Genomic DNA, 17,087 nt, shown 5'->3' on the forward strand with positions numbered 1-17,087 from the left:
AGGAACAGACAGACAGACAGTAATGGCATGACCCTCATTTCCTTAGGAAACCAGGCTAAAAATGAAAATGTGACCTCAGACCCTTTGCCGAAGGCTTCCCCTTTGAAAGCCAGGATGAGAAAGATATATCCTGGATCAGAAGAGACATGTGGAGATTACTGTCTTCTTGAGACTATATTAAAGTAGTCAAGAAAAGAAACTAATTGTGAATAACTTTTAAGTCCTCCTAAATCACCATTATTATTAAATTTATTAACAACAATATTATTGTATTTACTTTTCAAAGGAAAAAATGGTGTCATGGTACAGTTACAACCAGAGAGGGAAACTTTGGGGGCAGAGGATTGCCCTGCCCAAGGGACAGGCTGAGGAAGGGTTTGCTGTCCCACACAGGGCTGAAACCATGCAGCAGGTAAAAACAACAGGGAAAACAGGCTGGAGCCACTGCCCCTTCTCTAGGCACACAGCAGAGAGGGGTCCCATTTTTGCCTCAAGTAACAGAAGGGGTGTGGAGTGAGCTCAGGAGAGGAAAGCTCCAAGTCCTCCCCAGACTCCCCTCACCTACACATTGTAGTATCTCACAGGCCGTTTGTAACCACTCAGGTGGGTGTTCTGTACCTGCATGACTGGACTTTAAAGCTTTATTGAAGCTCTTCAGTCAATCCAGCAGTGACCTTGAGATCCTCTCAGATGCGCTGGCAGTTGTGTGCTTGATGCATTTCCATACAAGGCACTAAAACCTTACATATTGGAAAAATCATTCAGCCTGTTAGAACTTGCATGGAAAAATACAAATATTTCATAAAGACAAGTGGGCAGATTATTCTCAGGGTATTGATTCTACAGTTTGGCCTGCTGAAAACCTGCTGCTAAATAGACCACCCTACTGGAGAGGCTGAGCAAGGTGGCCATTTCAGAGAGAGGCTCTGGGGATTTATTGATTGCACATGAAAACACTAATCATAAAATAAAAAGATGGAGCATGCTGTTGCCACCACCATTTGCATAAAAAGGTAACACTTCAGTGTTGGGAAGCCAGGACATTTCAGAACATTAAGAACATTAGCTGTCCCTTACCACATCCAGCAGGGCAGCAAATCCCTCAGGCCTCTCATTTTCCAGCGTCTGTGGAACTGGGACAGCACACACATAATATTGTCTGTATTGTTGTCTACAACAACTAAGTTAGCAAATACATTTGCCATACTAGATAGATACTGAAAATGAAACTCCTATCTCCAGCAAACCTACAGAGTAATGTTTTCTCTCTTACGGGAAAACAGCATCGCTTTGGGAATTTGCAATGGCTAATTGGTTTTCTATTTGATTCTTGTCATCAGTTGAAGTTAATTCAATTAATTTCAATCATTTTTTTAAATCAAATTCTTGTAAACTCTCCTTTCTCCTGACCTGCTAATTTTGTCAACTGCAGTTCTCAGTTCCTCACAGATGGGATTCGACAAGGGATCTCAAGCAGCAGCAGGGCAATGAAGCACTCTACTCTAATAGGGTCCTGAAACACTACAGACCCTTAAATGCCAGTTTGGCCTGCTGAGAGAGCAGTGAATTCACTCCACATCTGATGAGAGGATTCAAACCATCAGTTCAGTGGGAGAATCTTTCTGTTGTGGGGATGAAAAGCTCAGGGGACCTCACTCATGCTCAGTGGTCTTGTAATTAAATGTTACACACTTGATGAGCATTGCATTGCAAGCCCCAAGGCTAATTTACATGTTACCACCAAAATGTCTTATTTTATTTTGCTTGTAAAAATACTACGCAGGCATCATTGCATGTCACTGCAAATGGCTTGTATCAATGATGCTTGGGTGACTCTCAAAATTACTAAAAGCTGTACATAATTACTGCTAAAAAGCCCTGTACAGAACCAATAATGCTTCCTCTACAATAGCTATTTTATGACTAAGATGGCTTTCCTGATGTGACTGACAATGTTAGGATAAACAAGCAGCCTGCCAGCAAATAAAGAATAGCTTTGTGGGGAAACAAAGTAGTTTGATTCAATTATAGTATTACATGTATCATTAAAGTGTGTCACTTTTCTGAGAGTTGCCCATAATTCACAACAGGAAGGCAGCGTCAGAGAAAAGAGAGAAAAATTAAAGTAAATAGGAGCTCATTGTAAGAATGGTGAGAGATATGATGTCAATATAAGGTATTTACTGGCACATCTAAATGTTTATATTGTAAAAGTTGCTTTTACTGGTTTGAGACACATGACTCATGTCACCCTTTACTCAAGACAAGCAAAAAGAAAAGAAGCTTGTCAAGGCTCTGGGATCCATTTAGCACATAAGCCTTTATCAGTTTCGTGTTCTGAGGAGGTTATTCCACAAATAGCATTTCCATGCAGGCATATCAGATGGACTTAACTACCTTTTCTTTTAATTCTCTCTTTCTTTAATACTCTTTAATATTGACTTCAAAGCAATGCTAGAGCACTGCAAGACCATTTATTGGAATATATTGCTACTAATAAATTACAGTTTCATTCACTGATTTCCAGCTCTTAGAAGAATAAACAACCTTCTGCAGATGCAGAAGAAAGGCAGAGAAATATTAGATGACTTACCCACAGTCTGCAGCAGGTGAGTGAAAGAATTAGATATAGAACCTCTGGCCTTTCTTCCAAATAATCTTGCCTGTGTTTGTGCCACAGTAAAATGATTTTGCATATCCTGTCTCAGAAATATGAAAAATATATGCAATATGCAAAGCAGCCAATTGGACTGCCTTTTGGAATATATCATCATTTATGAACAGTGCATCTTGAAACCTAAACAGATTGTGGGCAATTAATTGCAAACTGTCAAAGAGACTACAGCACTTTACTGCCAATTTGTAAATAAACCCTAGTTTGCAAAAGGACTGAGGCAAGTGAGGTGAGTCTTTGTGGATAAAGGGAAGGCAGTGCCCAAATGCAATGCAACACAATTTTTACACTTCAGCCTTTAAGAATTTTGCTGACCCTGGAAGAAAATGGTATGGTGCAGAGTCATTCAGTGCAGCTGGGTTTCTCTGTAGGTAGATATTTTACATAACCTAAACGAAGAACTCCCAGCTTACTTGAGATGCAAAAATATTAAAGAAGTTATGTGCAAAAAGAAAAATGTACTTTTAATTAAAATCTTGAAATATCCATGCGCCTTTTTGTACCTTAAAGATGTGCTGAACAATGGTGGTGATGATGTGCAAACAAAGCAGATTCCCTTTATGTCCTGATTATGACCCTCAAATGATCTTTGTTATAAATATGCTCATGCTGGTGGCTGGCCAATACCTGACTGGATTCCTTATCTGGTGCTGTCTCACTCCTTTGTATCTGTGCTGTTACCATCCTAGCTCTCATTGTTCCCCTCATATATTCAATAAATACAATATGTTTGGTGCCACTGCTGATCTGCTGAGGCAGTCAGTGGCCAGCCCAGTGACTCAGAGTTGGTCTCAGCTTCAAAAGAAAAATGATGATGTCTGTCTTTCTAGGTTTGAACCCCTCTGGTGAACAGCATCACAAATGTGGTACAGACCTTCAGTAATTACTGAAACAGCAGTTTGTCACAAGCTGCCTGCAGCACTGATGGGCAATCTGCTGGTGAATATAGTTAGAGGAAGGAATATGTAAGAAAATATTATATTTGTGACAGGCTTAACTTGGATTTTTTTGTTTCAGGGTCTGAAATGTACCTGTGGAGGAAGTGTTGATGAAGAACTAGGTACCCATATTCATTAACTATTCTTTCCACCATTGTGGTATTTAATATATATGTAAAAATTACTCCAGTGTAAACAAGACTTCGGCCCAAGTAGCAATGACAATGACATGAAGTGCAATTTGTATCTCCTCAGAAGTTCATTTATATCAGCAGTTTCCAAAACAAGTAGATTTAGCCCTTGAGGAAGAGGAGTTCTCCCTGCATATCCCAGACACCCTTCACACTGGTCATGGAGGGGCTCGTTTCAATACTCAGCAGATAAAAAAAACCCTGTTCCCCATTCCCCGGAGCCCTGTACCGGGCAAGAGCTTACTGCAACCTTCAGGCACTTCCCTGTGCTCTGTGAACCTGAAAAAAAAAACCAATATAAAAGTCCTCCTCAAGTGAAACAATTCTCTTTATTCTTTTTCTGCCCTAATCTTGTAGCACAATTGCAGTTCCAGGAATGACACAAAACATCCAAGTCCGTGAATGGTGAGGTAAATTCAAGGTTGAGAGAAGATGAAAGAAAAAATAGACTCTGAGCCTGATAGGCTTTGGATGGAACTTTACAGGGAATCGGCACACCAAAGGATCCTGTTGTGGGGGGAACCACAGGCCCAGCTGGCTGCAAAATTAGAAATCTAGAACTGAAAGGACAAAATTCCCTGCTTAACCCCAGGCAAATTAATAGTGAATTTTTGTTTCACAGCTTAATATTTAAATAATGCTGCAAGTAGTCAATGGAAGACATTTTGTTTTCCCTGAGATGCATTTCTTCCCTCTCCAAGTTAAGGCGGTTTGCTTCCAGGATTTTTTCTGAAACTAGATTGCTCTTGGCTCCAGGGCTAGCACAGGATAAGTTTCCTTCAGAAACGGCACAAACAGTAACGCTCCCTTTATTAACTCAAACTTTCAAAATCCTCGTGCCCACATGCCCATGGTTGCTATTTGGCGTGTTGCGCTGCTGTAGAGCGCTGTGGTTGCAGCAGAAGGGGCTCCGCAGTCGGCAGCTCTGTCCCCCCGCCCCTCAGGGGCCGTGCCCGCGGCTCTGCCGCTGCCGGAGCCCGGGGGCTGCGCTCTGCTCCGCGGCCACAAACAGCGCGTCCCAATACCCGCAGCGCTCGGCAGATGGAAATGTGCCGCGGGATGATTTCGGCAAGCAGCAGATAGATGAACTCTGGACATGGTGACAGCCCCCCCTCGTTTCTGGACAAACCCGCCGAACATCCAGCCCGAGCCCCTGAGCGTGTTCATTAGAGTTATTTGGATGCACCGGGACGAATGCAGAGCCCGCTGTCCATGAGCAGCGGAGTTCAGCAGCAGCAGCATGGCACAGTGTCCATGTGCTGGCTGACAAGTTTTACCCACAATTACCAGGCTAGGGGGTTTCAGATGAAAGTCAGCAGAAATTACTTGGTATTCAGGGTTTTGCCAACCCTTCCCACTCTTTGCCACTGAAGTAATCCTTTTCAGTTGAATATTTTTCTCTTTATCTGTAGTTGCCAGTGTCTTTAACAGTTCCTCCTGTTCCTCTTATCTGTACCCATGCAGGTGCACGTGGAAATGGAGGAGGAGACCTGCACCACCCTGCCACCAGCAGGACTCTGCAGTGTGCCCTGCTCGGGTGAGGTACCAGTGTGTGGTGAGGCACAGTGATGGGATCCTGGCACACTAATATGTGTGTGCCTTGTACTGTTTGTATGCCGTGAAGATTTTGGAGGGTCGAAGAGGGAGAATCTATTATTTTCTTTAGAAACAACTTTTCTCCTCTGTCATCCCTTGACATCTGCCCCTCACAACAAGCTTAGGGTACAATGTGCATTTCTATCCCCTAAAAAAGCTGTGCTCATTTTCGAAAAGGCTTCCAGAAGGATACTGACAGTACTGAAATCCCACTCAGTCTGCCCTGCAAAGACAAAGAGGAAATTTCCCCTGCCCTCTGGAGTAAAGCCCTCCATTGCCATGTCAGAAAAGAAAACAGGTTGCTTGGTAGCTACGGAAAACTGCTGACTTTAAACCTGAGATAAGGCTTCATCATTTACACTAATGAGCTCACTGGTGGGGACTTTGTAAAATTTTATGAGAGAAAGTAGCTGTAGCTAATGTTTGATGGAAAGTTCTATTTTACATTTTCTGCTGAAGATAGACATAACTACTAATCATTTTCCCATTCAAACCTAAAGAGAAGTAAGTGCAGGAAGAATTGTCCCAGTAGAAATTCAAATATCTTGTAAGTAATCCATTATTATTATTAATAACAACAACAACCATGGGTTGGTCTAAATTCTTCAGGGAAAGGCTATAGACACTTTTACCTGGTTGTATAACAAATAAGTTACTCAGAAGAAGCCCTTAGCGAAATACTAATATTTCAGGATTTTAATTGTTTGTGACTTATGGTTACAAGTTCACCTCCTGGATCTGATAGTCCTGTCAGATTTGATTTCTGATGGAAGTATGCCCTGGGACACACCCTGGGGTAGCCCCGTGATAGTTTCTGAGCCATATGCCCAACATGTGCAGTGAATAAGGGGAGGTATCTAATAGCTTTTGTTATTGTAGATTGTCAGAGCAGTAAATGACAAGTGTGAAGGAAATTTCTCAGCTACTATGGGTTAGAAAGACCTAAACCATTCAGTTCTGAGCCAAAATAAATGAGCCTGGCTGGAGAGAGCAACTCTGCTACAAAACTAGTAAAAATGGAAGAAAACAAAGGAGTGAAAGTAAGTGAAGAGGAATAAAGATGTCTCCAGCTAAAAGACTAGAAAACTAACTCAGGTTGGCATCTATGTGAGCTATGAATGAAATTACAGTGGATTTATTCTCTCTGTGTATCTTTTTTTTTTTTTTTTCCCCTCTGCCTACTCCATTCGAGGTGTTTAGCCTCCACATAAACACTGGTTCAACACCTGGAAAAGGTGACCAGAGATACAACACAGTGCATGGGCTTCACTGCCTGTGAGCACTCACTGCTGCATGCAGACCAGAAATAAGTCCTAATGAAATATTCCACGTGGTGGTTGTCCCCCTGCAGCTTTGTTTTCTACCTGGGCCAGCTGTGTTTCTGCAGTGCTGTCCCAGCCACCTCATCCTCTGAACAAATGTGGATTCATGGCTTTAACTGATCCCTCTAACAGAGCAATTTGGGAAGGGATGCTGCTGGTGTGTGTGATAGGCACTAATCCCAGGGCAGGAACAGCCCAAGGGAAGCAATGAACATGGACACTTGGCTGTGGGTTTAATGTTGCAAAAAAGAAAAGGACAGACAAAAGAAGAAAGTATTTAGCAAACAGGAGAAAAGTGTGTGGAATGGAGACATGAGGGACAGCTGTTTTATGGGCTGCCACTGAGGTGTTTTCCAGCTCCATGAGTCCTGCAAGCACTGGGAGTATGACAGACTGATAAAAAGGATCAGTGTGAAAGATTATGAAGTAGCTGAGAAGCTGGTCTTGCATGCAACTGATCAAAATTATTATAGCATTTCAAGAACACACTGCATTTTCCATGAAAATATAGTCAAATCCATGGCTGTTGTATATTTGTTTTCGTATGGCTCATCACGAGATTTCAATTTCCCAGTACATAAAAGTTTGTCTACCTGTCTCCTTCCCTCCATCCTGCCATCCCTTTGTACCCAACACAGAAGTGCAGAAGGGCTGCTCTTGCTGCTTTTCCCCCAGAAGAGCAGCCACTAGAGGGAAAGATGCACATGGAAAATTCCCCTCAGCATCTCTGGAGCTTGCTTCGTAAGAAACAAAAAGAAAATCAGAATTTTGCCCAGCATTTGTAGGGTGGTTTGATTTATCCTTTCAGATAAAGTATATTGAATGAGATTATTTTTAGTATTGCAGTTGCACTGTACATCATGAAACATGGCCAAAATTAGGGGCCAGGAGAAAAAAAAAAAACATTGGCTAAATTACACAGAGGAGATTGGATTACCTGTTTAAACAGAGCTCTTAATTCCGTGTATAAATAGAATCCACAAGCACAAGTGCACTGCAGTAGAAAATAAAGCCAGCCAACAGCCCCTAATAACCCTTAATTATTAGGAGTTTCAGTTAACATTTGGACAGCTTTGGTCTTAATTCTTTTAAGTTTGAAGAGGCAGCATGACCGAGGTGGCCCCATGAACAATTACAGTGAGCACACACGCTGTTCCAGCCCGGGCTGGCTTCAGCTGAGCCTCCTCTGGCAGCTTGGGCTGGGATTTTGCCCTGTTAAATATAATTACCTATCTGAATGGCAACTAATTTCCAGTTTGAGTTATTCCTCTGTAACAATGCACTTGTTTTGACAGAAGTCCATGACACGAAAACAAATCAAGCTCCTGACCTTGGCATCATCGCTCACTTAGGAAATTTTTGTACCTGAAAGAAAATCTGCTGATATTCCACGCAAGTAATAAATTATCTCACATCATCAGTCAATACAGCAAAAGATCTGTTGCTGTATGTGCCATAAGTAAATGCAGCTGTAAAACAGATATCTCAAGGTAAGACTGAAATACAGTGTTGCTTAAAAAAAAAAAAAAAGCTTGATAGTGCTATACTACACATGGACATTTACAATTGTATAAACCAGAATGTTTAATATTTGTCTCAGAGATGGAGTTCTCTAGTACCCTAAGCAAATATTCTTTCCCATTTCTAAAGCTGCCCTATGTAATATATATGTGAGATCAGAAGTCAAATACTGTATTGCAGGCAGACAGTAAAATGCAGTAGATGAAATTTATTATTGTCTTAATAAGCTGTGTTGTTCCTCAAAATATATAAGCGCTACTACCTGTGTAGCCCAAGGATCCTTCAAGGTACATAATTTGACATTAATTTACTGCTGCAATCCTCACTTTGGTTAAGACTGTGTAACTCTTGCCCCTTTGACCTTCTGTTTGTAACTACCTGTATCCATCAAAAATTCCCACTCCTGAGACTCAGGTTTGCCAAAAATTCAAACTGCTAAATTTGAATTTTTATTTCAACATTTTATCAAGGGTTTTTTAACATTACAAAACACATGAAAACACAGGGAAAACGTTAAGCTTATTTGGTTTGATATTCTCTAGCCAGAAGTGAGATCTAAAAGTAAAAATCAGAGCTATTTTTCTGTAGAGCAAAGTGCATGATTAACGTTGGGAAGCAACCTGGTTCCATTTGATCAAATAAAATTACAGGAGGTTGAGACAGGAATATGCACAACGTATATGCTACGACCTGGCAGCTGTAGTCAGGCACACAGACAGTCCCTGGGTGTCCATCCCTGGCCTGGTGCTGTTCTCCCCTGGCCCCCAAACCTGTCTGTGCTGGTTTATGTTTTTTCTCTGCTGAATACAACCTGCACAGGCAGGCAAGTGGCGCGACAGGTCCTGGGCCTTTTTTATTCCACCGTGTGGAGCATCACAGATAATTCTGCTGGATGGCACCCTAGCAGTGCATCTGCTCCTGCTGTGCACTCTCTCAGTGAACTCAGCCTGCTCTTTGAGATACCTTAATTGCTTGCTGTGGAAGCTGAAGGTGACACCATAAGCAAATCGCCATAAACACATGCAAACCTCTCTTAAAACAGCAAATCAGATGGTTCTAGATAGAGCACAGTATGGATCAGCAAGAGCTGTTTTGCTCTAAATCTCATTTTCACACATCTTCAGACTTTGTACAGAATCCCAGCAGATGCTTGGGAAGAGAAGTATCTTAAGTTTATATGGGCATACATAAATCCCTGAATTGCTTTTTGTTGCTTATAGTTCATAAACTAATATAGCAGTGAATAAACTGCATTTTCAGAATTGTGAACAAACTGCATTTCATATAAGTTATCCAGTTATGGGGCCAGACCTTGCATTTCTTGCTAAAGAAGGATTAAATCAAAAGGCAAGTAGTCTGTGAAAAGGTGAGTTGATACACAGCAAGCTAAACTCTTGCTAAATTATTCTCTTGAAGGAAATATAAAGGTTTCCAGTAGATTTCTCCAGACTTGTTTTCAGAAAAGCTTATGCTCGTCCTCCTTAGGGACTTTCTTTATGAGTGAAGCTGAAGTTAAATGTGTAGTGATACTGAGTTTTAAGGATGATTTTCCTAAAACAGGATTAAGGTTCACAGACAGTATAATGGAGGGCAGGTAATGCTGCTGCTTGGTGGCTAAACTATATTTTGATTTCTACAGATTAAAGTTCAGTACCTATGAGCTTTAAGCTTACTTCTGTAAGAGATAAAAAAACAGGTTATTTTTGTCTCTCCATAGGTTTGGAGTTTTTTCAGGTACAAAATAAGCAACTCTCTTGTGACCTGAGCAGGATAGTAACCAGTCCTGAAGTGCTGCTTAAGGGACTTAATGAGGATCATTCAATTATTTTTTTCCTGCAGATTATTTCCAAGTAGTTTGTCTTTTTTCTTTTTTTCTTTTTTCTTTAACCTTGGGTGAAACATTCAGAGAGTTCTATAAACTTGTAGTCTGCAGTCAATCTGTCAATATTGAGGTCAGGGCAAGTTACCACACAATGGACAGTTCACATATTTTCACCATACCCCCAACAGCTTTTTCTTAAAAGCAAACACCAAAGAGCTCTGCTTGACAAATATATCCATTTCAGACTAACATCTACAGCATCTATTACAGTTGGTAAATACCTTGAAGCCATTTCCATTGTATCTCAGAGACCATTGCCCTCTTGGACCTCAATGGCTTTGACTAACAAGGCAGTTTGTAATCAGATGGGGTAACTTAATTCCTGCCCCTCTGTAAACAACTGGATTTGCAAATCTCCACTCCTAGATGGGGAGCTCTTTGCCACACATCACTAATTATGCCACGTACTTATCTATCAGCCCCTCCATCCTCCTGCTGAGCACCTCCCCTTTGTGCCCAGTGCGAGCCAGAGACTGTTGTCAATACAGAGAATCAGCACAACTGCCTAGCGCTGCAGGTGACATTTAATGCAAATGAAGTCAGGTCTAATTTGCATGGCAGGTGTTACTTTATTACAGCCAGAGCTGCAGAAGTTGGATGCTACAGCAGTAGTCAAGTGTGCAAGGCTGAAAGTCGCTGACAATGAGGGTGTCTGGCACAGGAATCTTGGCAGCCCCCCTTGTCTGCCTGCCCACCTCCTGTGTGAGGTAAAGAGACAAATTTGTTCATTTTTCCAGGTGCCCCGTTCCTGTTCTTTCTGGTAACTCCATCCACCAAGCCATCAGAGTAGTCAAGGACCTTGGGGGTAGAAGGTCCACCCAGCCTCCTGCCACGGGGGCACTACACCAAACCACTTCCAGCTCTGGCAGACCCTCCTGGACCCAAATCCACAAGCTACATTCAGAGATCTATAGCAAGAGAGAACTGATTTCTGTCATGCACAAGAACTGTCTTACAAGAGAAACAGATGAATATTTTTTAAGAGTCATGGGTGTTGAAAGAACATTTATGTTTCTTTGAGTCAAGCACTCAAACTAAAAGGGTAGAGTAGTGCTCCTTCCATTTCCATTTCCCCAGGTCATCTCACCAAAGTGACAGGAATGCAACATGCTCATTTCCCCTAACTTTAATTTTACTTAGCCTTATTAGTACCCCTTAAAAACAATAATTTTATTTTAAAGTTTCTAATTCTGATTTCAGACTCAGTTAAGACAGTCGGCAGCAATAATACATTGTAAATCTTAATATCATGTCTGAAGTAAAACATAACACACCTTCTAACACGCTGTGGCTCCACCCACTCACTTTCTACTTCTCAGGAGAATTTTTGTTTCTATTTTGTTATCTCCCCAACTCCTTTCTGGCCACTGCTCTTCCTCTATAATCATTTTGCCACTACACTGATTTAGACTGCTTCACCGCTGAACTTCTAAAGCGCAGGGTATTTTGACCCTCCCCGAGGAGGCTCCTGATGCCATTGGTTCCGCTACATCCCGTCCCCTCACGGCCAGCCAGTCCCAACCCACGGGCAGACTGACACTTCACAGACTGTCTGAACAACTTCACAGACACGCATTTAACTTAGCAGGGCGGTTATAGGAATAACGTTTTATTTATGGCAGTTTTCAGAGAGAAAGATCACTTTCCCAAGTAAAAAAAGAAAATCTTATGAATCACACAATCGGAGCAGCACAATAAAATAAAGTAAAGCCGTTACCAAAATTCATAATGATTTGCACTGGAGCCCAGTTTTGGATGACATTCAGTTTCCCAGAGAAGACGCTACAAACTCCATAAAAGTTTTTTATCTCTGAAGTTTAATTTTGTAAACAGATCTGCCAGTTAGAAAATAACTCTGTTCCAGTCGTTTGTTTCTAATCTCTTCATTTACAATCCCGGGCGATGTTTTTTAAACAGCAGATCCAGAACGAACAGAAGTCAGACGTCCACCGAGACAAAGCAATCTTTGCACTTTAGGAGACAACGCCGACCCTGAAGGCGCGCTCCGCGCTGGTCCCATGGCCCGGAGAGGGGCTGTCCCTGCCAGCGGGGCGCTCTGCCGGCCAGGAAAGGCTCGAGACGCTCTCGGAGTTTCTTGCTCAGGAAGCCTTGCGGTTTGTTCCTTCCCGGGATGCGAACGAGGCGGCTGAAGAAGACAGCGGAGCTTGGACACTCCTGAGAGGGGGACCCGCGGCATGCCGTCCCTCGGTGCGATCTCCGGCGGGAGGGGCGTGGGGTCACGGCCGGTGATGCTCTGGCTGCTCGGAGGCGGCGGCAGGCCTCTGCCCCGCCAGCAGCCCGCTCCCTTCCCGCCCGCCTCGCCCTGCTGCACCGCGGAAAGCCGCGGCCCCGCTCCGCCCCACGGGCCCTCAGCGCGGCTTTGCCCGACGGCCGCTCCGAGCTGCTCCGCGGGAGCTCTCCAGCCCCGCCCCGCCTCAGCCCCGCGCGGTGCCTCCGCGCCCCGGCGCTCCTACCTACGCGGCGCGGTGCGGAGCGGGCGGCTGCCGGGCACCTGCTCCCGCGCCCGCGGCCGCGCCGCCCCACAAAAGCGGCGGCGGCGGGCGGCGGCAGGCGGACTGCGCGGCCATTGGCGGCGGCGGCGCGCGGCGGGCGCCGGTTGGGCCGGGCGCGGCGGAGGCGGGCGCGGGGCGCTGACGCCAGCGCGGGGCCGGTGGGGAGGCGGGGCCGCGCCCCGCGCCGTCTTTGTGCTCGCCGGCAGCCCCGGCAGCGCCGCCGCCTCCCGCCGCCTCCCTCAGCCCCCGCTCGGCGCGGCGGGCGGCTCCGCTCCGCTCCGAACCGCTCGGGCCCCGCTCCGCACCGCAGCGCTCCGCGCCGCGCTATGTGTGCCGGCGCTGCCGTGCCTCCTCGCGGCCGCTTCCCACCCGGCGGGGCGCGCTCGGCCCCGCTCTGAGCGCGGCGGGGCAGGGAAGCGAGCGGAGCGGAGCCCGGACGGTGCCGCCCGGCGCGGAGCGAAGGGAGCGCGGCGCCATGCGGGGCCCGGGGCTGGGGCTGGGGCTGGGGCTGCTGCTGGGCGCGGCGTGGGTGGCGTGCGGGCAGAACGAGACGGAGCCCATCGTGCTGGAGGGCAAGTGCCTCGTGGTGTGCGACTCCAACCCCACCTCCGACCCCACGGGCACGGCGCTCGGCATCTCCGTGCGCTCCGGCAGCGCCAAGGTCGCCTTCTCCGCCATCCGTAGCACCAACCACGAGCCCTCCGAGATGAGCAACCGCACCATGATCATCTACTTCGACCAGGTGGGGCGGGCGCGGCGGGGCTCGGGCGCTCCGGGGCGGCGGGGCTCGGGGCGCGCCGCCGCGGGAGAAGTTGCCGGGCCGGGCCGGGGCCGCAGGGCCCTGCCCGCGGGAGGGGGGCGCTGGGGGCCGGGGGCAGCGCGGCTGGGCGGCAGCGGCCCCGCGTTGGTGCTGACCGTGCCCTTCCCGTACAGGTACTAGTGAATATCGGCAGCAACTTCGACTCGGAGCGGAGCACTTTCATCGCGCCCAGGAAAGGGATTTACAGTTTCAATTTTCACGTGGTGAAAGTGTACAACAGGCAAACCATCCAGGTCAGCCCCGAGCGCCGTCGCCGGGCTCCGCGGGCACCGCGGGAAGGGGCGGGCGGTGCGGGCGGCGGGTCGGGACGTGCCCGTGGGCCGCCGCGGGAGCGCAGACCTGCGGCGAGTCTCTCTGCTCGAGGGTGCCCAAGGGGCCGTGGAGCCCCGCCAGGCCTCCGCTCGGCCGCTGTCCGTATGAGCCGTCCCGGGATGGGACGTGGCCGGCCGCCTGCCGCCCCCTCCCAGCTTGTCCGGGCCCTCGGACTGCCCCGTGCCGCGGAGCGCTGGCGGGAGCATCCCTGCACGGAGCCCGTAGGAACCGCGGCCCCTGGCGGGCTTCTCAATCACCCTCCTGTGGCAGAAGGTTTCATAGGGATTTGGGGTTCAAGGAGGTGCCTACGGCATGGAAACGATAATGAATCTGTGCATGCCTATGAAGCTACCCTATACGTACCTGCCTTTTCTATGGGGTTTGATGCAGGTGCTGCTCTAGGTAGGGTTAATAAATTACCAGCCTGAAGCCAGGTAGCATAATCAAGACAGGAAATCTGACTGCATAATGATGCACTTTGCAAAGGTGGACAGACAGCTATATAGCACCGTTCTGGTGCAAGTGGCTTAACACCTTTAGATTGGGCAGGTAGTGTGTTTTTAATGTGGGGTACAGCAGTCCCGGGATCATTAACGCGAGCTTAGCAGAGCTTATTGAGTGTGTTGTGGCATATTGTCTTTGCTGCCTAACAAAGGAAAACTACCCCTTGAATACACTTCAAAGGCCCTGACTCCGGCGGCTGTGGCTCTGCTCCTCGCTGTCTCTGAGGTTTCGCATAAAGCCATCTTTCAATAAGTACAAGCAGACCTCCTTTCATAGCCTGAAAACACAGGCACCCTATTGAAATTCTCCAAAATAGGATCAATGTTCTTCTTTATATGCACCGGGTGTTTTGATGTGGTTGTCGGTCTAAAACAGTGGTGAAAGACTTCTTCCTTTGGAGTACATACCTTAGCTGGGTTTAGATTGGTATTTCTTTTTTATGGGGCTGGAGTTTCAGCTGTCAAAAGAGGCCTTTCCTTAACTAAGCATTTTGCCTGTTAGGCGAGCCCCAGCGGTGTCATTGTCTGACTTTAATTGACAGAGGGCTTTGTTTTATCTTGCTCTTTAGGTGAGTTTGATGCTAAATGGGTGGCCAGTGATTTCTGCCTTTGCAGGGGACCAAGATGTGACCCGAGAAGCTGCTAGCAATGGAGTCCTGATTCAGATGGAGAAAGGAGACAGAGCTTATCTAAAACTGGAGAGAGGAAACTTGATGGGAGGCTGGAAGTATTCAACATTCTCTGGATTTCTAGTGTTCCCGCTTTAAATCACTTCTCATCCAAGGAAAGGGAGAAATCTCTTACAAATTCCCAAGTCAGAGCTGGGTTTGAAGAGTCATGGACAGCAGACTTTTTACATTCAAATATTAAAGAAGCTTAATCCTGCTTAGGTTTGTGTACATCTGCTTTGAAGAATTACTACTTATTTTTGTTGTGTTGCAGCCAACAGGCGGGAGACACTATAATTGATCAAACCCCCATTTATATTCTTCTCTCTCCTCCCACAAAATTAGTTCCCATCTCTGTGTCATTGGTGTAATCTACCATTGTTCCCCCATGGCTTCTGCCTCACACAAGTAGACTTTAGATATTTTCATTGTCCTTTACAGCATATTTTGTAGTTTTGTTTTTAAAACATGTTAATCTTGACTCTTTCTCTGAGTTTAACTTTTAAAAAAAGAAAAAAGCAAAGTATTTTTTGAATACATGGATGCCATGATGGAAGGGAAAATGCAATTCTTGCTGTGTACTGGCTGGCAAAAGGAAAAATTTCTACATGAAGAACTATCCACAGCCAAGGCTGACCTAGAGTATTTCAATATTTCTATGTAATTCTGAGTGATTGTGAAATTTAAGGCTGCTAAATGTTTTGATGCTTGTTTTGCTCTTGTACAACGTGGCCCAACTAAACGCCAGGAAGTATATTGAACTTTTACTATTACTCTGTAATATATGTGTGAATATTGAAAATTAATTTTTGCTTTAATTCAATAAAGTTTAAATGGGACTTTTATTTTTCTTAACCAGAAATAAGGTTTCTCAATGCAGGCAGGCGGAGGCTCGGCGGGGTCCCGGGGCTGCTGCCGTGGGGCCGGCTCGGGGGGTGCGGCCCCCGCTGCCCGCAGCTCCCCCGCACGGCTCCCGAGCCCCGCGGGCAGTGCCGGCAGCCCGAGGGGAGCCGTCCATGGGAGGAAGTTTCACGCCGTCTCTGATATCCACTTATTTAAAGCATTTAATCTGTATTATATTCTCTAAACCAGATCGCATTTTATACGGCCGCCTACAACCACCTGACCATGTGCACTCGAGGCTGGTACTATTGATTCGCTGGTATTATTTGTTTACCGTCTTTTGAAGATATAAATGCTATAATTTTGCAGTACTCAAAGAGATTACTACTTTTATTAAAAGGTGCGGACCGAGGATTTCGACTGTATCTAAACTTTAACGTGAAATAAATCGGTGAAACGACCCCCGGGCTGTGTGCGTGGCGCGGCGGCGGCAGGCGCGGGGCTGCCCCGGCTGCGGCGCCAGCGGCTCCCGGGAAGGAGTTTAATGAGCTCCAAGAAGTGAGGGGGAGTAATACGAGCACAGTAAGCACCGCTTCTCGCTTTATTCACAGGTTCTGCCCGGGAAACTGACCAGCGGGGCGGGCGGGGACGCGCTCCGCGAGGGGCGGCGGTGGGGAGCGGGGTCGGCCGGAGCCGGGGATGGCCGCGGCCCTTGGACTCCAAGTGGAATACGCCAGCCTGCTGTCAGCTCCTACTCCTCCGTCACCCTGTAGCGCAGCGGCCAAAACGCCTTCTGGCCCCGCGGTTGCCGCCTGGCCCAGGTCGTGCCCGGCGCCCCGCTGGAGCAGAGAGGCGCGGGCCGGCCCTCCTCAAACCCGGCCAGCAGCTCGCCGGGAGCCGTGCGAGGGAACAACTGGCACTTGTGAAGACGGAGTAATGACGGAAGGCAGCCGGGCTGCGCTCACCTGGAGTTACAAACTGCTCAAGACAAGCAGCACGTCGCATTCCCTGGCCGCGCGCTCCCCTCCCAACGCGAGACTCTTTATTACTCTCCCCTGAAGCTCCTCACACCGCGCCGCCTCCCCCCCGCCCGCTGCCGGCCCGTGCCCCCTCCGCGCCCTCCCTCCAGAGCGGCGTGGCCAGGGCGAGCCGAGCCCTTGCCACCCGTGGCCGCGGGGAGTGGGCAGTGCGGAAAGAAAAAGGGAGCGGGTGGGGGCAAGGAACAAAAATTACTAGGTTATAAGAGAAAGGAACGCGGCCCTGTGCCCTCATGGCGTCGGAACCAGGCAGCAGCTCCCGGCTGG

General features: G+C 47.1%; 1 protein-coding gene across 1 annotated transcript; it reads left to right on the top strand.

The window, feature by feature from the left end:
• The first annotated feature begins 12,858 nt into the window (after positions 1-12,858).
• On the top strand, positions 12,859-15,805 carry CBLN1 (cerebellin 1 precursor). Its single transcript, XM_066327887.1, has 3 exons — positions 12,859-13,379; positions 13,571-13,690; positions 14,842-15,805. The coding sequence occupies exons 1-3, from the start codon at positions 13,113-13,115 to the stop codon at positions 15,037-15,039; spliced, it is 585 nt and encodes a 194-aa protein (XP_066183984.1). The 5' UTR covers positions 12,859-13,112; the 3' UTR covers positions 15,040-15,805.
• Positions 15,806-17,087: the final 1,282 nt, after the last annotated feature.

The sequence above is a fragment of the Sylvia atricapilla genome, chromosome 12, assembly GCF_009819655.1.
Source record: "Sylvia atricapilla isolate bSylAtr1 chromosome 12, bSylAtr1.pri, whole genome shotgun sequence".
Lineage (NCBI taxonomy): Eukaryota > Metazoa > Chordata > Aves > Passeriformes > Sylviidae > Sylvia > Sylvia atricapilla.

Bases quoted from the DNA above. Each gene is read 5' to 3' on its own strand.
- CBLN1 (XM_066327887.1), top strand. From the start codon at position 13,113: ATGCGGGGCCCGGGGCTGGGGCTGGGGCTGGGGCTGCTGCTGGGCGCG. The intron at 13,380-13,570 runs GTGGGGCGGGCG...CTTCCCGTACAG, and splicing joins TGATCATCTACTTCGACCAG to GTACTAGTGAATATCGGCAG. The intron at 13,691-14,841 runs GTCAGCCCCGAG...CTTGCTCTTTAG, and splicing joins ACAACAGGCAAACCATCCAG to GTGAGTTTGATGCTAAATGG.